We start from the raw sequence: 21358 nt of genomic DNA, 5'->3' as shown, positions 1-21358 counted from the left end.
ACAAAATAATGACAAATGAACACACAGTTACGTGTACCTCAATATTTCAAAAATGTTATGTAAATACATTTAGGCATAACCTGCCTAGCAAGTGGCTAACTGCTTCCTTGGAGGTGGTGTTCATTTTTCTAGAGTTTTTTAGGAACTGGTTTCTCATTACTTGTTCTTGCAAAGAGAAGAGGAAGAACGGTGGTTATATGATGTTGGTGTTGATGGTGATGATGATAATGATGGTGATAGTGGTGTTGGTCATGATGATGGTGGTAGTGATTGTGATGATGATAGTGATAATGATGTTGCTAATGATGACAAAGATGATGATGGTATTGGTGGTGATAACGATGGTGACAGTGGTGATGGGGTGATGATGATGATGATGATGATGATGAAAGCTAAATATAATAAGAATTTTTATGTGTCAGATATTATTCTAAGTGCATCACACATATGAACTCACATAGTCCTTACAGTGACCTTGTAACCAAGTGCTCTTATGTCCATTTTTTTTAGATGAGAAAATTGAGGCATAAACAGATGAAGTAACTTGCTTAAGATTGCACAGTTTACCTGGAAGAGGCTGAACATACAGTCTTCTCAAAGCACCTTCTTTATAATTGGAAGTCACATTTGAGATTATCATCTGTATCAGAAATTTTTGTAAGATACAATTATAGCAAAATCAGTGGGCTTCTAAAATCCAATCTGTTTTTTAAAATACAAGATTATTACTTTGTGCCAACATTGCCACAATTTTATTTTACTTAAATGGTGATATTCCACAAATTAGAATATAACTCAGTTAATTTTATATATTTCAAAATGAATCAATATCTGTTTTTAAAGTTCAGTGTGACTTTAACTTTATATTGAAATTTAGAGAAATAAATACAATTGCTATTATAAAAACTACAAAAGGGAGAAATCATAAAAGAACAGTTATGGTCAGAAAAACAAGCATAATTTTATTTTTCTGGAAAAAATGAGATTTTTTTCCTAAATGATTCCTGGGATTAAAAATGATCATATGATTTTTGGAGGGTTGATGTTTGTCAGAAATTACCATATTCTCTTTACAAGAAAATGAACTAGTGTCTAGTGAGAGATGTGTAGTTAAGAACGCTATTCAGTTCCTAATTATCCATTTTCTGATTTAAGGCAAGGGAATAGTTTGCATAAAAACCAGTGAAAGAAAATGTTGACGAATATGAATGCAATCAAAAGTATCTTTTATCTTAGTATTCTTTTTTTAAGTCTTAGTATTCCTGAAAGAAAAAGCATTTTGTGTTTTTTTTCTATAGCACATTTTGAAGTGAATTAAATGCATTTTGTGACAAAGATGGCAAAATCCTTAGAAATTCATTTGTTCCTGTATGTATTTATTCATTAAACAATGAATGTCTACCCTCAATCAGGCATAATATTAGGGAACAGAAAAATAAAGGACATTAGCCTTTTCTGAAAGAATTCTGGAAAACCATGAAAATTAAAGAGATAACTACATGACAAGGTGATAAGTACCTTGATAAAAATGAAGTGCTAAAAGAATACAAGTTAGGGACCTGATCCAAGCTTGGTCCCTTGGAAAACTTTCTATAGTAGATGCCATGAGTTGAGTCCTGAATTAGCAGGGTCAAGGGAGTATTCACATCAGACATAAGAAGCAGTGTGCAATGGCTTAGAAGCATGACCCGTTTGAGGAACATCATGTAATTAGGTGGGGCAAGGGTAGAGAGTCCTGGTCAGCAATAGAAAGAAGAGAGACTATGGTTGTAGGCCAGGATTGTGTCACAAAAGGTTTTGAATATCCAAACTGCTTAGAGTACTTGAGGACAGGCCATTGAAGAGCTGGTTTTTGATGGGTAGTGAGTGACATGATCAAATTGGGGATTGAAACAGTTATGTGGGTGCCTTGAGAAGAATGTTTTGGAGATTGAGAGATCAGTTTGGATGCTGTTGCTATGATATAGAGGAAGGTTGATGATGTGAAATAAAACTATGGCACTGAAGATATGCATTAGGATGGGCTAACTGCTCTAACAAACTACCACCAACCATGAAGTATTCTCACTCAAGTACAGTGAGGGTGTATGGGGAACTGGAAGAGTTTTGCTCCATGCTGTCATTTATGAACCCAAACTTCTTCCATCCTGTGTTTCCACCATTCTTCTAGGACCATAGGATCCTTGACTGTACCTTCTTTATTCTGCATTGCTGTCAGAGGAATGACTAGAGTAAATATTGGATTTTGGTGAGAGATTGTAGGGTCCAGACTAGAAGTGTTCTATAGCAGTTTTGTCCAGAACTTAGTCAAATGGCTCTACCTAACCACAAGGGAGTCTGGAAGTAGTCCTTCTGCATGCCTTGGAAGAAAATAAACTGGGTTTGGTAAGCGCATGCCAATATTTAACTGTTTCTGACCTTAGAATGGTCACTTCATATAGCTTAATCTATAAGTAATAGGAGAAATGGGAAAGTAGACTCAAGATGTTTTATAAAAGGGGAGCTTAGTAACAAACTGGGTATAGAAACAAGAGAGGAAATACTCATAGCTCGGTTGAGTCATTGGTGGGTGATTGTCCTATTTGTTCAGATAAGGAATATGGTTGTTACAAAAGATACTGGAGGGAAGATACTGAGTTTGAGATGCTTCCCACAGTGCTTCACAGAACTTGCTCCCTTGTTTTCATAAGACATCTGCTAAAATGTAACTCTAAGAGGCAATATCCCCACCTTCTTGTTTCCTTTTACTCTATTTCTTCATGGCATTCCCCACATATTGTCCTTTTTTGTTTTTTGTTTATTGGTTCTCTCTTCTCACCCAAATAAAACTTAAGTTGTATGTAGTCAGTTTCCTTATCTGTAAAATAGAGATATTAGTTGTATCTAGTTCATGGCAATGTTTTATTACATGAATACTTGAAAAGTATTCAAGGGCCACCTGGGTGGTGCAGTTGGTTAAACCTGTAACTCTTGGTTTTGGCTCAGGTCGTGATCTCAGGGTTGTGAGATCAAGTCCCAAGGAAGGCTCCACTCTCAGGGCAGAGTCTGCTTCGGATTCCCTCTCCCTCTCCCTGTGTCCCTCTCTACCAATGCTCTCTCTCTCTCTTTCTTTCTTTCAAATAAAAAAATAAATCTTTGTTTTATTTTTTTAAAATTTTTTTTAAATTTATTTATTTATGATAGTCACAGAGAGAGAGAGAGAGAGAGAGGCAGAGACATAGGCAGAGGGAGAAGCAGGCTCCATGCACCGGGAGCCCGATATGGGATTCGATCCCGGGTGTCCAGGATCGCGCCCTGAGCCAAAGGCAGGCGCCAAACCGCTGCGCCACCCAGGGATCCCTAAATCTTTGTTTTAAAAAAGCATTTAGAATAGTATCTCTCCTATTGCAAGCACTCAATAAATATTAACACTTATTACAACCAACAGACTGGTGGCCATTTCCATTTTGATTCATTTACACAGTCAACAACTATTTACTGAGTACCTGTTATGTGTCAGGCATTGTTCTACACACTGTGGGATATAGCAGTGAACAATACAGACAAAGTCTGTGCTCTCTTAAAACTTTTATTTGGGTGAGAAGAGAGAACCTTCCACATAAGTAGTTAACAGGAATTTGAGGACAGGGAGAATGAAAGGGCGGATGAAGGGAGAAGGAGAGAAAAAAATGAGGAGTAAGGACATCCTGGGAGGTTAGAAACTAGACAGATCACAAGTGGGACATTCTCAGTGATGGGTTGGTGAAATCACTTTTAAGAACAGAGATGCTTGATGTGCATTTTTATGTTCTTTGCTTGATAGTTTTTTAGTCAGTCCCCTCCACCTCAAACCTTCTGCAAATTTTGCTACATACACATAATGCCTTTAGAAATTGGTATTCTAGAAAAATCAAGGAAAGGGACTTTTAATCCATGTCTGCCTTGATGTGGTGCAGAGAAAGGGGAACAATCACAGGAGATGAGATGAGACAAGTAATTTGAAGGCAATTTGAGGAACTAGGTAATAGAAATAAACAATGATCATGTAAATTTAAGCTAATGGAAATTCCCAAAAGATTGTAAAGAATATCGAACTCTATGGCAGATACAGTATAAAAGTTCCAGGGACGCCTGGGTGGCTCAGTGGTTGAGCATCTGCCTTTGGCTCAAGGCGTGATCCTGGAGTCCAGGATCGAGTCCCACATTGGGCTCCCTGTGGGGAGCCTGCTTCTCCCTCTGCTATGTCTCTGCCTCTCTCTCTCTCTCTCTGTGTGTGTGTCTCTCATAAATAAATAAATAAAATCTTTATATAAAAAAAAGAGTTCCAAGTCAGTTTAAAAAAACTAACAAAGGAGAGGCTAACCTCTATTCACATCTAAATTCATTCTGATAGCTTCCTCATCATTACATCCAGTCTAGCTGTTTAACATTCCAAAATTGCATGGCAGAAAAGCACCGTGGTTAAAACTGAAGCCTTAACACCTTGATTTGAATCTCATCTTTAATATTTACTAGTGTGAATTTGATCAAGTTTCTTAAGTTGTATGTAGTCAGTTTAAGTTGTATGTAGTTGTATGTAGTCATTATCGTGTGGGTCCTAGTTAGGTAATGAAAATGAACAAATATCCCGGAAATTATAGGACTCTTAAGAAGAATTCATCTATGGATGGAAAGAAAAAGATCAAGAAGTATCTATAGACAGATGTACTTTTGAGGAAATTTTTGTTTGTTGTTAGTTTTTTGTTTCTGGTTAAAGAGACTTGGGCAAGAGCCCGTGTTGGGGAAAGAGCCAGTGAAAAGGAGTGATGAAGGTAAAGGCAATAAAAGAAGAAGAATGTGACCAGATTTCTGAGAAGGTATGAAAGGTTGGCACCCAGATCACAGGTAAATCAATTTATGCAAGACAAGGGAGATCTGTCTTCCCCTCAGACTAAACAGTATAACTGAAAGAGCATTGAATCGTCGAAGTCAGATTGAGCTGAGCTGGAATCTACAATTCTACACTGTCGCTGTGAAACTTCGCTAGAGTACATAACCACTCTTATCCTCAGTTTCCTCAACAGCAGAAAAGGGATAATGTCCTCTTCACAGAGCTACTACAGGCTTAAGTAGTGAGGCTTAACCTGTGTTAAGCAAGAACCTTAGAATTTATTGACTATTTCTGTAATTTGACTATCGGTCTTCTGGTCCTTATCCCATACTATCACTAAAGTCATAAATAAACAAATCCACAATATATGTTTTTATCTGCTCCAAAGGGATTTGTGATTCTATGGCCTAATCTTCATTTGGAGTTTTGAATAAGTTTTGAGAGTTGACATCAAACTTGTTGCCAACAGGCCAAACCTGGCTGTCATAATTGTTTTGCTTGGCTATTCCTTTTTTTTTTTTCCTCTAAGTCCTTTAGATGAGACGTGTACATTCCCTTTTCAAATCCACACTCTTTTGTTTTATGCCTGGCACCTTTACATATTTTCCCAATCTGTTTGGCCCCTGTACACAACTGAGATTTGATCTGGATTGATTTCTACCGAGGTAGCACACGCCACTGAAAACGAACATGTTCCTAAATGTTCCAGGTAGCATCTTCTATCTCTACTTTACTTGCTCTCTCCTCAGCATTTACCACTGTTGATAAACTTTTGTAACTCTTTACTCCTTCTGTTATTGAAGATTCTTCTGGTTTCCTCTCACCTCACCTGCCAACCTTTGCTACAACTCTCCCTCCTTTGCCCACCATTTAAATCCTATAATTTGTCAGTGTTTTGCATGTTGGCACATGAGTCTTCTGAGCGATCTCACGTCTGTGGTTTAACATGTCCAAAATTGTGTAATAATATTTTCCTTCGAAATACCTTCTATTGTGTTACACATCATCCTGAAATGAGCCACCAGAAGTCCAAGCCACCCAAGCCCCCAAACTCACATCACTCTCACACTAGATGGGATACATATTTAACCCTGGTACAGAATTCACACCAAACCAGAATGGACACTGCCCAGTATTCCTCACCATTGCTTTTCAGCTGAAGATAAGCCTTGCTTGTTCCAGTCACCAGAGTCAGCTTTTCCTTTCTCCCCAATAGCCTGAGTGGTGAGACCCTCCCTTACTTTCCCCCCCCATGAACTAATGAATGTTAATTAGTGTCCCTTTTTCCCTATGGGTAAGATCTCAACCTTGATTGGCAGAAGGTCATTCTTTATTCTGTCCTGTACCTCATCTCTAGCTATTCTCAAGGCCCTATAGCTTCACTATGTTAAATTGTTTGCATTTCCCTGAATACTACTTTTCCCACCTCTGTGCCTTTGCCCACCTGACCCTGTCAGACAAGCATACTTTCCCCTGACAGCTGTTTACATAGTTAACTTATACTCATTCTTCAAAATTCAGCTCAGATATATCGATCTCTGAAAGGTCTGTCCTAAATTTCTCTCCTCTTAGCAATGTCCCAGTCTAGGTTTGGAATTGCCACTCTGCAAATATTTTAAAAGTTTTCATTCTTAAGACATATTGTAATATGTGCTAGGTATGGATGGGAGATCTTAGTATGATATGTTGCGTGCAATCTGGTAAAATATTTTCCTGTGGAAGAGTCACCACCATAGGATAAGAAGGTACAGAGAAAAGAAGTATTGTGGAGCAACACGAATTTAATTTTCATTGACAAAGGAAAAGGAAGCAACGGCTGGGTAAACAAACAGCTGCACGAAGAGAGAAAAATGACAGTGAGTGACCGTGAACATGGCCAGCGGTCCAAAATATTAGAAAAGCAAGTAAATAATATGCGGAAATGAGCTAACCTACTGGAAAATTGCTGAAGCATTTGGACAGGAAGTAAATAATAAGGAAAGTGTTCAAATAAAACATATAGAGAAAAACATTGGAACAAATATTCTATGTAAAAGAAGTGAACTTTTAATGAATTAAACTTAAGAGAAATTAACTTGAATATTTGTGACTTTCTTATAAAGATGTTTTATACTGCAAAGAGAACATTATAATAATATTAAAAGCTTAATGAATAAAATTACCACACTCTTTGTTGCATTGAAAAGAATGAACCAGAAATTTACAATTGTTTTACTTTGTATTTATGTGATCACTAAGGAGACTAACTTTTAAACAGAAATATTTAATAACACAAGGAACAACATAAATATATCACCTTCTAAAGAATGAGAACATTCCAGATAAGGCTACGTTTTTCTTTGACCCTCTACCTGCAACCCCCATACCCACTGCTCTCCCTAGAGATAACCATTGTTTTCAGCTTAGTGTGTATCCTTCCAACATCCTCCCATGCATTTACACACATATGTTTAAGTATAGAAAATATATATCTTTACCTTGTGTGATAATACACTGTATTATTATAGTAGTAATTCTGAAACTTTTTTGTTTTTTTATATAACATTTTGCTTTGGAAATATTTCCATAGCAATACAAATGGAGCTGTGTCATTAAAAGAATTGCCATTATTATTATAATATAGATATAACATTATTTGTGATGGACATTTAAGTTGTTTTTAATTTTCTGCATACTTCAGCAAACATTCATGAATATTTACTTAGTGTCATATGCCAGGCACCATTCTTGATGTTGTGGACTTATCAAGAAACAAAACAAGGTCTTCCTTGTGGGCATTCAAGAAGATATAAATGATAAAAAAAAAAGACATCCATTGATGATAAATGTCCTGTAATGATAGGTAGGATGAAGAAATGCAACAAAGGTGAGAGATGAAACCATCAAGAAAGGCTTCTCTGAGGTGCAATTATCAGCCATGATCTAAGAGAAGTGAGAGATTATTTTGCAAATATCCAAGGCACCAGCTGAGAAATGGAAGTGCTGAGTCAATCGGAGTTCATATTGAAAATGCCAGAACATCTGAACTGTTTGAATAATTCCTGCTCCCATTTGAAGCATGAAAGTATCTATTTCTCATACTCTACTATTTATTATCATGTTCCTTAATTTTTACCAACAGGATATGTGGAAAACTGTAATTTTCTGTAGCTCTAATTGGTATAATTTAAAAATTGGTAGAAATTTATAACTTTAAGGCTGGTCAGATTGTATGCATTTTAATATGTACTTTGAATTTATCTCAGACTTGACAGCTCTATGTCATTGTCTATTTTTCTCTTTTCTTATTTGAATATTATTAATTTTTTGCTTTAATCATGCTAGAAAATAGAGTCAAGGGACTGGTAATTAATAACCACCTCACTTTCTTTTGTGTGTGTGTTTGTATTTTAGACAAAATTGACTTTATCTTTTTCTCAAAATCTTCCTTCCTTCCTTCCTTCCTTCCTTCCTTCCTCCCTCCCTCCCTCCCTCCCTCCCTCCCTCCCTTCTTTCTTTCTTTCTTTCTTTCTTTCCTTTCTTTCTTTCTTTCTTTTCTTTCTTTCTTTCTTTCTTTCTTTTCTTCTTTCTTTCTTTTTTTCTTCTTTCTTTCTTTCTTTTTTTCTTCTTTCTTTCTTTCTTTCTTTCTTTCTTTCTTTCTTTCTTTCTTTCTTTCTTTCTTTCTTTCTTTCTTTCTCCTACTTTTGTCCAAATTTTTAATTTAAATTACAATTAGTCAACATACAGCATAACATCAGTTTCTGGTGTAGCATTTAGTGATTTATCACTTATGAACAACACCTGGTGCTCATCACAAGTGCCCTCCTTAATTTTCATCACTATTTTACCCATCACCCACTTGCCTCCCCTTCCTACTTTCTTTATCGGTACCTACTTTACGTTGGTTGTAAGACATAGGCATATGTTCTTTAAATGTTACTTTCCTCCCATTCACTCTATTCTTTTCTTTCTTTAAAAAATATTTTATTTATTTATTCATGAGAGACACAGAGAGAGGCAGAGACATACCAGAGGGAGAAGCAGGCTCTCCACCAGGAGCCTGATGTGGGACTCGATTCCTGGACTCCGGGATCAGGACCTGAGCCAAAGGCAAATGCTCAACCACTGAGCCACCCAGGCATCCCCATTCTAGTCTTTTCTTTGGGGACTCTTACTATACACATGTTGGATCTTTTCATTCTGTATTCTCTATCTCTTAATCTCTCTTATATTTTCTCTCCAGATGTCATTCTGGGTAGTGTTTTCAGATTTATCTTTCAATACATTAATTCTTTTTGATTCTATCAAATCTATTTAAACTTTTGATGAAACATTTATTTTCAAATGCTATCTTTTTCAGTGTCAGAATTTCCACTTGACTCTTTATCAAATCTACCTGGTCTTTTTGTATAATGTTTTGATTTATGATTTTTATTTATGTTGTCAATCTTGAAAATTTATTATTCAATTTATTTAAACTAAAAACAAACAAACCATTTCTTCCATCCCTGAACCCTCACCTCTTGCAGCCACCAATCTATTCTCTGTATGAGCTTGGGTTTTTTGTTTTTCTTAGATTCCACATAAAAGATCATATGATAGTTGTCCTTCTCTGTCTGACTTATTTCACTTAGTGTAATGCCCTTGGGTCTCTCCATGTTGTTTCAAATAGCAAGATTTTATCTTTTTATGGCTGAATTATGTATATATTATTATATATAATATGGTTACACAATTACTTTATCCCTTTATCCATTGATGGACACTTAGGTTGTTTTCATAGTTTGGCTACTGTAAATAATCTTGCGATGGACATGGGGATGCGTATATCTTTTTGATAGTTTGGTAGTTTGGTTATTTTTTTTTTAAGGAAAACTCCAAATAGTCTTCCATAGTATTTTCACCAATTTATACTGCCATGAACAGTGCACAAGAATTTTATTTACTCCACATTCTCATCAACACATCTTATTTCTTGTCTTTTTTGATAATGGCCATTCCAACAAATGTGAAGTGACATCTCATTCTTGTTTTGATTTCATTTCTCTGATGATTAATGATGTTGAGCATCTTTTCATGTATGTACCTGTTAGCCATCTGTAAGTCTACTTTGGAAAATGTATGTTCAGATCTTCTACACATTTTTAAATCAAATTTTGTGTTTTTCTATTGAGTTTATAAGTTCTTTATATATTTTGGATATCAGCCTCATCTCAGGTAAATGATTTGGAGATATACTCTCCCATTCTGTAGGCTGCTTTTCTTTTTGTTGATGACTTCCTTTGTTGTGCAGAAGCTTCTTAGTTTGATGTAGTCCTGCTAGTTTATTTTTGCTTTTGTTGCTTTTGCTTTAGGTGACAGATTAAAAAAATCACCACCAAGACCTATGTCAAGGAGCTTATTTCCTGTTTTTTTTTTTCCTAAGGGTTTCATGGTTTCAAGTTTTAAGTTCAAGTCTTTAAATTCATTACCTGTTAATTTTATGTCTGGTGGAAGATAGTGGTCCAGTTTTATTCTTTTGCATGTAGCTGTCCAATTTTGCAGCACCATTTATTGAGGAGACTGTTCTTCCCCCCCCCCCATTATATATTCTTAATTCCTTTGTTGTAAATTAATTGACCTTCTTGTGGACCTATAAGGTGAATGGATAGGCATGGGCTTATTTTTGGACTCTTTATTCTGTTTCATTGTCTTTGTTTATGTTTTTATGCCAGTACTATACTGTTTTAATTACTGTAGCCTTTCTTTGAAATTAGAGCATGATGCATCCAGCCTTGTTCTTCTTTCTTAAGATTGCCTTGACTATTTGGGATCTTTGATGCTTCTGTACAAATTTTAAGATTACATGTTCTATTCCTGTGAAAAATACCATTAGATTTTGACAGGGTTGCATTGAATCTGTATATTGTTTTAGGTAGTATGAACATTTTAACATTAATTCTTTCAATCCATGAGCATAGAATATTTTTCCAGTTATTTGTACCTTCTTCAGTTTCTTTCATAAATGTCCTGTAATTTTCAATAGATGTAGACCTTTCAAAAGGTCTTTCACCTTTTTGATTACATTTATTCCTAGATATTTTTTTTCTTTTGATGCAGTTGTAAATAGGATTGTTTTTAATATTTTTCTGATAGTTTATTTTTAGTATAAAGCAATGTAACAGATTTTTGTATATGGATTTTATATCCTGTAACTTTACTGAATTTATTTATTTGATGGAGTCAAATAACAGTTATTTGATGGAGTCTTTAGGGCTTATGTAATATAATGTCACCTGCAAATAGTGATAGATTTTTTCTTTCTTTCCAATTTTGATACCTTTAATTTCTTTTTCTTACCTAATCACTTTGCCCAGGACTTCCAATACTAAGTTGAATAAGATGTAAGATTGGGCATTCTGTCTTGTTCCTGATCTTAGATTTCAGGATTATCAGATGATTGAGAATGATACCAGTTGTGGACTTCCTGTATATGGCCTTTATTATGTTGAAGTATGTTTCCTCTATACCTGTTTTGTTGAGAGATTTTATTATAAATGAATGCTGAATTTTGTCAACTGCCTTTTCTGCATCTATTGAGGATCATATGGTTTTTATTCTTCATTTTGTTAATGTGGTATAGCACATTGATTGACTTGCAGATGTTGAACCATCCTTGCTTCTTCCACTCAGTGATATGTACTTAATTCATAAGTCATTTCTTTTTAGTGCTGAATAATATTCTATTATATGGATATAATACAGTTTCTTTATCCGTTCACCTTAGCAATTCATCTTGATTGCTTCCACGTTTTTGCAGTTATGAATAAAGCTGCTATAAACATGCTTATGCAGGTTTCTGTGTGGACCTAAGTTTTCAATGCCTTTGAGAAAATACAAAGGAGCATGATTGCTGGATCACATAAGAGTGTTTGATTTTGTAATACACCACTAAACTGTCTTCCATAGTGGCTGTGCCCATTTTGCATTCCCACCAGCAATGAATGAGAATTTCAATTGCTCCTCATACTTATAGGCATTCAGTGTTGGTAGGGTTCTGGATTCTGGCCATTCTCATAGATGTCTAGTAATGGTACCTCATTGCTATTTTAATTTGCATTTCCCTGATGATATACAACGTGAAGCATCTTTTCATATGCTTATTTGCCATCTGGTGAGGTGTCTGTTGAAGTCTTTGGCCCATTTTTTACTTGAGTTGTTTTCTTATTGTTGAATTTAAAGAGTTCTTTGTATAGTTTGGATAATAGTTCTTTAACAGCTGTGTCTTTGGGCACATATTTCTCCCATGATGCAGTTTGTCTTCTCATTCTCTTGACACTGTCTTTCACAGAGATGTTTTTAATTTTTTTAAGGTTTTATTTATTTATTCATGAGAGACACACACACACACAGAGAGAGAGAGAGAGAGAGGCAGAAGCATAAGCAAGAGGGAGAAGCAAATTCCCTGCAGGGGGCCTGATGCAGGCAGGACTCAATTCCAGGACCCCAGGATCATGACATGAGAGGCAGCTGCTCAACCACTGAGCCACCCAGGTACCTTGAGATATTTTTAGTTTTAATGAATTCCAGTTTATTGATTATAGCTTTCATGGACCATGCCTTTGATTTGGTACCTAAACTGTTACTGCTATAGCCAAGGTCACCTAGGTTTTCTCATTATTTATCTTACAGTTTTATAATTTTGCATTTTATATTTATGATCCATTTTGAGTTCATTTTTGTGAAGACTATCAAGTCTTTGTCTAGATTCAACTTTTTCCATGTGGAAATCCATTTGTTTTAGTACCCATTTGTTGAAAGCCATCTTTGTTTCATTGTATTGCTTTTGCTCCTTTGTCAAAGATCAGTTGACTGTATTTATATGGGTCTATTTCTGAATTTCCTGTTCTGTTCCACTGAACTGTCTGTTCTTTTGCCAATACCACATTATCTTGATTACTGTAGCTTTATAGTAAATCTTGACATTGCGTAGTGCCAGTCCTCCAAGTTTGTTCTTCTCCTTCGATATTGCATTGGCTATTCTACATCTTTTGCTTCTCCATGTAAATTTTAGAATTACTTTGTTGACATACACAAAATAACCTGCTGCTATTTTGATTGGGGTTGCATTGTATCTACAGATCATATTGGGAAGAACTAACATCTTGACAATATTGAGCCTTTCTATCCATGAACCTGTAGTATTTCTCATGTAATATCTCATTTATTTAGTTCCTTAATTTTGTTCATCAGAATTCCCTAGTATTCCTCACATAGGTCTTGTACATGTTTTGTTAGATTTATTTTTTTTTAATTTTTATTTATTTATGATAGAGAGAGAGAGAGAGAGAGAGAGAGAGAGAGAGAGAGAGGCAGAGACACAGGCAGAGGGAGAAGCAGGCTCCATGCACCGGGAGCCCGACGTGGGATTCAATCCCAGGTCTCCAGGATCGCGCCCTGGGCCAAAGGCAGGCTCTAAACCGCTGCGCCACACAGGGATCCCATGTTTTGTTAGATTTATACAAAAGTATTTCATATTTGGGTAGTGCTAATATAAATTACACTGTATTTTCTATTTTTATTTCAAATTTTACTTGTTTATTGCTCATATCTAGGAAAGCAATCGACTTGGTATATTAATTTTGTATCCTCCAACCTTGCTGTAACTTACTAGTTCCAGTTTAAAATTCTTTCAAATTTTCTACATGATGATTGTGTGAAGATGACTGTGTCTGTAAAGAGTGTTATATATTCCTTTCCAATCTGTATATCTTTATTTCATTTTCTTGTCTAGTTGTATTAGCAATGACTTCTAGTATAATGTCGAACAGTTGTGGGAGTTAACCTCCGTAACATATTACCAATAATAATGGGAAAGTCACATTTCTCACCATAAATTATGATGCTAGGTGTAAATTTTTTGTAGCTATTCTTTATCAAGTTGAGGAAGTTCTCTTCTATACCTGGCTTAGCTATGGATTTTTAAAAACCATGCTTTTCTAAGTCTTTATTAGTTCTAGTAAATCATTTTCCAGTTGGTTCTCTTATATATATTCTAGATAGCTAATTATAGCATATGCAAATATTGACAGATTCTCCCTTAAAGACATACTTGAAATATGTTTTTAAAGTTTTTCTTCAGTACAGTATGTGAATCTTTCTGTTGCTGGCTCTTCATTTTAGATCAGATGTTACAACATACAAGATGATAATTGTTTTAACATATATATATATGTATATATATATATATCAATCATATATTTTCTTTTGTGATATGTACTCCTTGTTAGAAATTGTTAATTTGTGGTTAAAAATAATAAACATTTTTAATTGAAGCTTCTATGATAATGGATTTGTGAATATCTAAATTGTAATCAGTTTTTGTTATATACACTTTGAAACTCTTGTTAGGTGGATAAAGTTTCTTGACTACTATATTCCTTCAGCAGTATTATTCATGTTATCAATATAAATTGCTTTATCTTTTTTATGATTAAAAAATTCAATTTCCATTTTTTACCAAAATTATACATGTACATAATTTTAAAAATCAGAGAGTATGGCAAGAAGCAAATTCTTGTCTCACATTCCCCCAAGTAATGTTCCAAGATGTTGAAATTCTCTAGTTGATTTTTCTCTTGTTGCATTTTAAAGCAGCATGCTTAATTACAATATTAAACTTTTCAGTTTATCTCTTGATTTCTTGCAGAAAAATAAAGGTTTTTATCTGTTAAAGTGCGACTCACAGCACTCCTCTATACACATACTTTCCTAACTTCTCAATTAAGATATATCACAATTAAATTAAGTCATTACTTACCTTAGTGTCTACATAATTACTGTTCACATCTGAGAAAAAGTCAGTTTTATGTAGTATTTGATATCCTGTTCAACTTTTAATTTTTTTCCTCTTAATTTCCCCCCAGAGCAAATAAATAAAGGCTTTCCATGCGATGTCACTAAATCATCTCCAGACTCTCATCTGAGCTGCAAATCTTCTTTCATTACTGTTAACATCTATCAGATGAGTCTATCAGAGGCAGTTTTTATTGTTGTTGAGGCATCTCTCCAGGAAGTGTCTTTTTCCTTTAACTAGAATCCAATTGATAGGTTTCTAGGCCTATCTTGTAGCTATTTTCCTAGAGATTTCCTTTCCAGAACCCATCAATTATCTTTTTAAATTGCCAATAGCTGTTTTTTATTACCTAAGTGTTCTTTTGCTTTTTATAGCCTCCTAGTCTTCCTTAATGCATACAGTAAGCTATTAACATTTCTAAACAAACTAATTATGAATTTCAAGGTTTTCTTCTGCCCCTTGAATAATATTGATTTCTTCTGAGTTCTTCCATTTTGTTCTCTGACTCTCATGGTGGCGACTTTCCTTCAGTATTTTCTGATCTTGGGTGTCTGTTCTTGTTCAGCAACTGGAAGCTCTGTACATACTAGATCTGTCACAAGTAGGCTTTACTCTTGATTGAGAAGGTAGTAAGGTGGCTTTCTTTTGGGTGACTCTCAAATGTTGTTATCTACAGAGTGTCTTATCTTGGGCCAGTGTCAGTATTCTACTTGGGAACTATAAGCTTGGCTGCCAATTGTACAAGTTGAAAAGAATCCTCAGTTTCCCCTTGCCTGGGCCAGCTCTGGGCACACAGTCACTGTTTCTCCATAGAGGCTGATATTCTCTCCCTGGGACCCACAGTGATAATTGACTGGTGCATGATTTTAGGGTTCAATCCACTTAAATGTCTCTCCTGTCCCATACTGTAAACAATTACCTTATTGATTGTTGGAAGACACTCAATTTCTTAGTATCCTCTTCCTCTAGGCATGGGGCACTGCTACATTTATAGCAATGCTCAGCAAATTAGCTTATGTTCTGGCTTTCTGTAAGCATTCTGTTTTTCAGAGGTAACTTAGCTTTGGGGATTCATTGAGAGTTTCCCTTTTTCAGGATGGATATAGATCTTTAAAAATATTTTTTCTTTCACTTCTGGAAATCAGGGGAGAACTGGACCCTTACCTTTATTTTTTTCAGTGTGCATCTTAATTGGCATTCTGAAGGACATTCTGAACATTTAACAGTTTTTATTATAATTCCTTTTAGATTATTTGTCTGTGTTTTTGTCTATTTTCATATCAATATATTTAGACTCTATAATGTGATCAATAGTGAGCTTTTTTATTTTTATATTTGTGGAAAATGCTTTTCAGAGTCATTCCCTTTTTATTTAGTTATCTTATTTTCACGGTAATTTGGCATCTTGGTGTAATCAATTTTGCCAACATTTTCCTTTATAGATTATTTGCAAGTAGCTGGTACATTTACAATTGTTTTCTTTAGTTTTTCTTGTAATGTAGGCTTTAAATATTCTTACTTATCTTGAAATTATTTTGAGATTTTCTTGTCAAATACGAATCTATTCCCCCTCAAATTTTCAAATTGTTAAATAGTTGGCTTGATAGTAACTGTATCAAATATCAGCGATTTTCTCTTTATTGTCATGTATGAAATTGATTTGTAAAGTATGCTATATTTCTGTGCTTTCTGCTATTTTTGTTCATATATTTATTTGTTTCATGCCCATATTCATTATATATTAATCATTTCTATTTTTAGTAATTCGTTGGCTGATCTCACTTCATTTTCTTCTTTTTTCAATTTAATACTTTTCCCTTTATATAGTATACAACTATTCTGAGCTAAGTTTGTAAAAATTAAAAGATAAATAAAACTTGTCTCTTGTCTTCAAGGAGTACACAGTCTTGTAGAGTAGAGTCAGTTCATACTGAGAAGTTCCAAGAAAACTCCTTTGAAAGCTTAAGTTGAAAAGAAGGAATATGCTTTAGAAGGAGAAGCTTAAGTCTTGATGTTTAGGCAGAACTTCACCAGGGCAATGACTGGATAAACCAAAAGGAAACTACCAATGCACAAAGATGAGGATAGATGCACAAATAAGGATGGCTGTAGCATAGGGTGAGAGTATAGAGAGTATTGAGAATGAGGCTTGGAGAGTTGAGTTGGAGCACTACTACTGTTTTATAATTCTAGTTGAATTTTGTAATGGTTTAGTAAAATTCAAAACACCTCTATTAAGTTCTTGATCAGGGTCACATTAAATATATTATGTGTTCCATAAATAAGTATTGAGTTGAATTGAGTTCTAAATATTTTGTTTGTTGAAAAATGGGGTAGGTAAAAATAATAAAATGTTATATATAGGCTGGTTCTTTAACAGTATCAAAAACCTAAGGCTATAGTAAATTCAAGATGTGGTGTTCCTTTTCAAAGATAAAACTCACAGAAGAAAGATTACCCTCTTCAAGAATAATTAGCCAGCTTTAAGACAAGGAACATAAAATCAATTTCCCTGATTTTGCTGAAGCTTTCTCTGTAATTCTCATTAGTATGTGGTCCACTACAAAAATAAGGATTAGTTCCATTAACCAGCAGAGCTCTATGGAAAAGGAGCCATTCTGCACAGCAATAAGGAGGAAATGGAAGCAAGAAAGATAACAGATAGAAGTAGACTAATTGCTCTAGAACATTGATAACGCAATGAAAAAATTAGAATGTAGCCTGGGAAACGATATGGGCATATGAAGAATTACCTCATACTAAGTCCTAACTGTGCTTAGAAGACAAAAGGGAATAATTCAGGAGAGATGGGGAGGTTAAATGCTTTAAAGAAGGGAGATCCACTTTAGAACATGAGTTTTTAAGAAAACATGAAATGGTTTGTTCCAAAACACAGAGGGGAAGAGGGAGCACTTCTTCCTGTTAGAATGCCTTAAATAAAATTAGAAGATGTAAAGAAAGGGAAAGAAAGAGATGTTGAGGAATAGATGGCAGAGAGCCACACAACTTTCATGGATGGCTTTGACCTTCTAAATAAGTCTATCCACAGGACATCTGCACCAGAATCACCAGGGAGTGCTGCACACAAATTCAGCACCCTGGATAACTCTCATTGGAACCCAGGAAGCTGTAATATCAGGATATTCTAACTAAAGTTTGAGAACCATGGTTCAAAAGAAGTAAAAGGTTATCTGCAGGATATGGTTACATGATTGGGAAAGCATTCATGTTTTAGAAAGACAATGAAAGATGTGGGTGGGCAACAGAGAGAATTGAACCTATTAAGCACGGGCTAGTGGAGTTGAGAGGTAGGAATTTGTGTTGGTGAGGCTGGTTCAGCCCCAGAGTATGGTTAAATGCGCTTCCATGGCTTCTTTTAGGATAAAGTGTTTCCACTTACAAACTCTGTTACCACTTTTTTAATTTGTCAGGGCCCAGAGAAAATTGCTAAAGCAGGCTGCTGAATCAAGGACATGAAGAGAACTTGAGCAACTTTCCTTCTTTGGGGCTTAAAGAACACACCTTTCTTGGCAGGCAGAGTTAATGACACTGATTGCTACATAAAATCCTGTGGATTTGTTTATTCAGAATTTTAGTTTCACATATTTATGATGAACTCTGCCAACATGTCAGGCCAGACTTCCCTCTGCTGGTTGTGGCTCCATTCCATTAGATGCTTCTGCTCTACCTGCACATAACCCAAGACAGGTGACTGCCCCTGTGTGAAAGAAAACAAAAGTTATAAGAACGTAGTGTAGGTCATTGTCTTTTTTCTCTTTTTATACACGATCTGTATCAGCAACCTCCTAACTGGTCTCCAGGCTACCAGCCTCTTCCTTCCCCAGATCATCAGTGAACCTTTTTTGACACAGACTGACAACTAAACAAACGATGAAATATTTGTGATACAAATGGTAAGTGCTGTGAGTACTCATGGCTGTAAAGTTTCCCCATCACCACAGACTGAAGTCCACAAACAAATTAGAGATGCATGAGGTTTTTTTGCAATGTGTCTTATCTTCAACCACTGCCTCCCACCATTCCTGCCTCCCATGTCCCAGGGAAACAACTATCATGCTTGTGTCTGTACGCTATGCACCGTTGCCTGTGACTAAAGTGTTTTCTTCTAGTTTAGTTGCTCTGCTTCCTGTTGCCTCCCCACAGGAGATGTACTTAAATGTCATCCCTTCTCTGAAGCTCTCAGACTCTACTACTCTAAGGCAGGATTAATTATTTTTTCCTCTGGATTGCACAGTACTTTATACAAATATCAACTGCTACATTTAGAGCATTACGTTGTACTCATTTATCTTTTTGTTTTCACAATTGGACCTGAATTTCTTAAGAACAAAATAGGGTCATTAAATGTTAAATTACCCAGTGTCTGACACATTGGATGTATGCCACCAATTTTAGTTGAATACACTTGAACCAGAGATCCTCTTTTTTATGGAATCCAAACTGAAAGAACATAGGAAAGAGTTCTTTGGAGCAAGCAATGTGGACAACTCTGTCGGCATCATTTTATAATAGTAACAAGTATTTCTTTTTCCAAGTAATATTGTAGTTATAGTATCAGTTAATCTGAATACTTCTAGGATCATAGAATTTCAATGGGAAGAAGTATCTTTCAGGTGGTTCCTTTGATTTGCAGATGAAGAAACCAGTCCTGTGCTTATATTAGACTGCACAGTTTTTTTTTAAAGATTTTATTTGTTTATTCATGGGAGACACATTGAGAGAGGGGCAGAGACACAGGCAGAGGGAGAAGCAGGCTCCATGCAAGAAGCCTGTGGAATCCCAGGAATCTGGGATCATGTCCTGAGCCAAAGGCAGATGCTCAACCCGCTGAGCCACCCAGGCATCCCTGCACAAATAGTTTTTATCAAAATCCTATCCAATGGGGTGCCTGGGTCATTTGGTCAGTTAAGTGTCTGCCTCCAACTCAGGTCATGATCCCAGGGTCCTGGGATTGAGCCCCACATCGGGGCTCCCTGCTCAGCAGGGAGTCTGCTTCTCCCTTTCCCATAGTCCCTCCCCATTCTTGGGCTCTCGCTTTCTCTCTCTCCCTCAAATGAATAAATTAAAAAATTCTTAAATTAAAAAAATTCTTATTCAACAACCTTTGTGAATTCATAAGTATTAAACCATTTTTACATTCCAGGCAAATTATTCTGGGAGAACAAAATGTACAGCGCATTTTAGTTTAGAAGGAGTTCCATTAAGGAATCTTAACCTGAATTTAAGATTGTTGGGGTTAGGGAAAGCCAAGCTCCTTGACGAGAAATAATTGGTAAGTTCAAAGAAGATTTTAAATATAAGTGAAGCATTTTTCATGCTCCCCCCACCCCGAGATAATGTGAAGTATCAGGACCATCAGAAGAACAATAAAGTGGTTGGAGGAGTTCCTTTTCTCAAGGTTTAATTGAGCCTCTTCTTTTCTTTAATAGGTTTCAGAATCTACTGTGGTCCAGAAAGACATTTGTGGACAACATGAAAATCTATAACCACAGTTATATCTACATGCCTGCCTTTTCTATGAAGACAGGAACAGAGCCATCTCTCCGGGTTTATTATACACTCTCAGATGTTGGTGCCAATCAAACAGTGCTTTTCGCCAACCCCAATTTTCTGCGTAGCATTGGAAAGTTCTGGAAAAGTAGAGGAATCCATGCTAAGCGCTTGTCCACAGGACTCTTTCTGGTGAGTGCAGCTCTGGGCCTCTGTGAAGAGGTAGCTATTTATGGGTTCTGGCCCTTCTCTGTGAATATGCATGAGCAGCCCATCAGCCACCACTACTATGATAATGTCTTGCCCTTTTCTGGCTTCCATGCCATGCCAGAGGAATTTCTCCAGCTCTGGTATCTTCATAAAATCGGTGCACTGAGGATGCAGCTAGACCCATGTGAAGACACTTCACTTCAGCCCACTTCCTAGGGACCATGGAAAAAGAAAGAACTGAGCCCAGGGTATTTTTGTTAGGTTTTCTACATGACTCCAAAAGGAATGGTCAAGTCATTTCATGGATTCACATGGGCCACATGGAAAAACAAAATAAAACAACTACAAAAAACCAAGAGAAACTCCACTTTGGATGTTGGCTTGGAGGACAAATAAGAAATGAAACATCCTGTGAAATATTTTGTAGCACATTGTGGATTTGCAACTAGTAACATGCTGGTGAAATGCTGTTGGTAAAGCACGTTTACATGGTTCAAAGCTAGAAGATGCAGTTCGCAAGACAGAACTCCAGTTGTTGAAGCTGAAGAATTAATCAAGGTAGAATAAAGGAAATGCCGGACAAAGTGTTACGGATTATCAACACAATCTGGCTTTAGAGAAAAACCTATATCTTAGAACCATAGGTTTTTAAAAAATTATTATTTATTTTTGCCCTATTTAGGGGCAGTGAGTGGGTAATGAGGTAGATAAAAAGAAAATTCCTTACTGAGTAATAAAGATACAAAACACTACAGCTAGTTCTTGTGATTTGTTGAACCAAGTCTATGTTAACTCTAGTTTCCCTCCATTTAAAAAATGTTGAATAAGAATTGCTTCCTCCCCTTTTGTCAAGTCTACTTAGAGGATGCGAAGCATTGTTGAATTTAGACTGTGTTGATTCATAGTCTGATTAACATGAGCCACTTTCCCTCCTTCTCAGAATTGAGGGCATAAACTCAATTTTAGGTCTGCAT

At 35.9% G+C, this 21358-nt stretch overlaps 1 protein-coding gene across 1 annotated transcript in view; it reads left to right on the top strand.

Moving 5' to 3' along the window:
• The window catches only part of ST8SIA1 (ST8 alpha-N-acetyl-neuraminide alpha-2,8-sialyltransferase 1), a 146946-nt gene extending 125810 nt beyond the window's left edge, over positions 1–21136 (top strand). Inside the window, exon 5 of the mRNA XM_055318715.1 lies at positions 20114–21136. Coding sequence (XP_055174690.1) covers positions 20114–20600 — 487 coding nt within the window. The 3' untranslated portion in view covers positions 20601–21136. The remainder of the gene's footprint in view (positions 1–20113) is intronic.
• The last annotated feature ends 222 nt before the right edge of the window (positions 21137–21358 follow it).

The sequence above is a fragment of the Nyctereutes procyonoides genome, unplaced genomic scaffold (assembly GCF_905146905.1).
Source record: "Nyctereutes procyonoides isolate TBG_1078 unplaced genomic scaffold, NYPRO_anot_genome, whole genome shotgun sequence".
Classification (NCBI taxonomy): Eukaryota; Metazoa; Chordata; class Mammalia; order Carnivora; family Canidae; genus Nyctereutes; species Nyctereutes procyonoides.
Note: the sequence above shows the minus strand (reverse complement) of the source record. Positions and strands in the feature narration are given on the sequence as shown.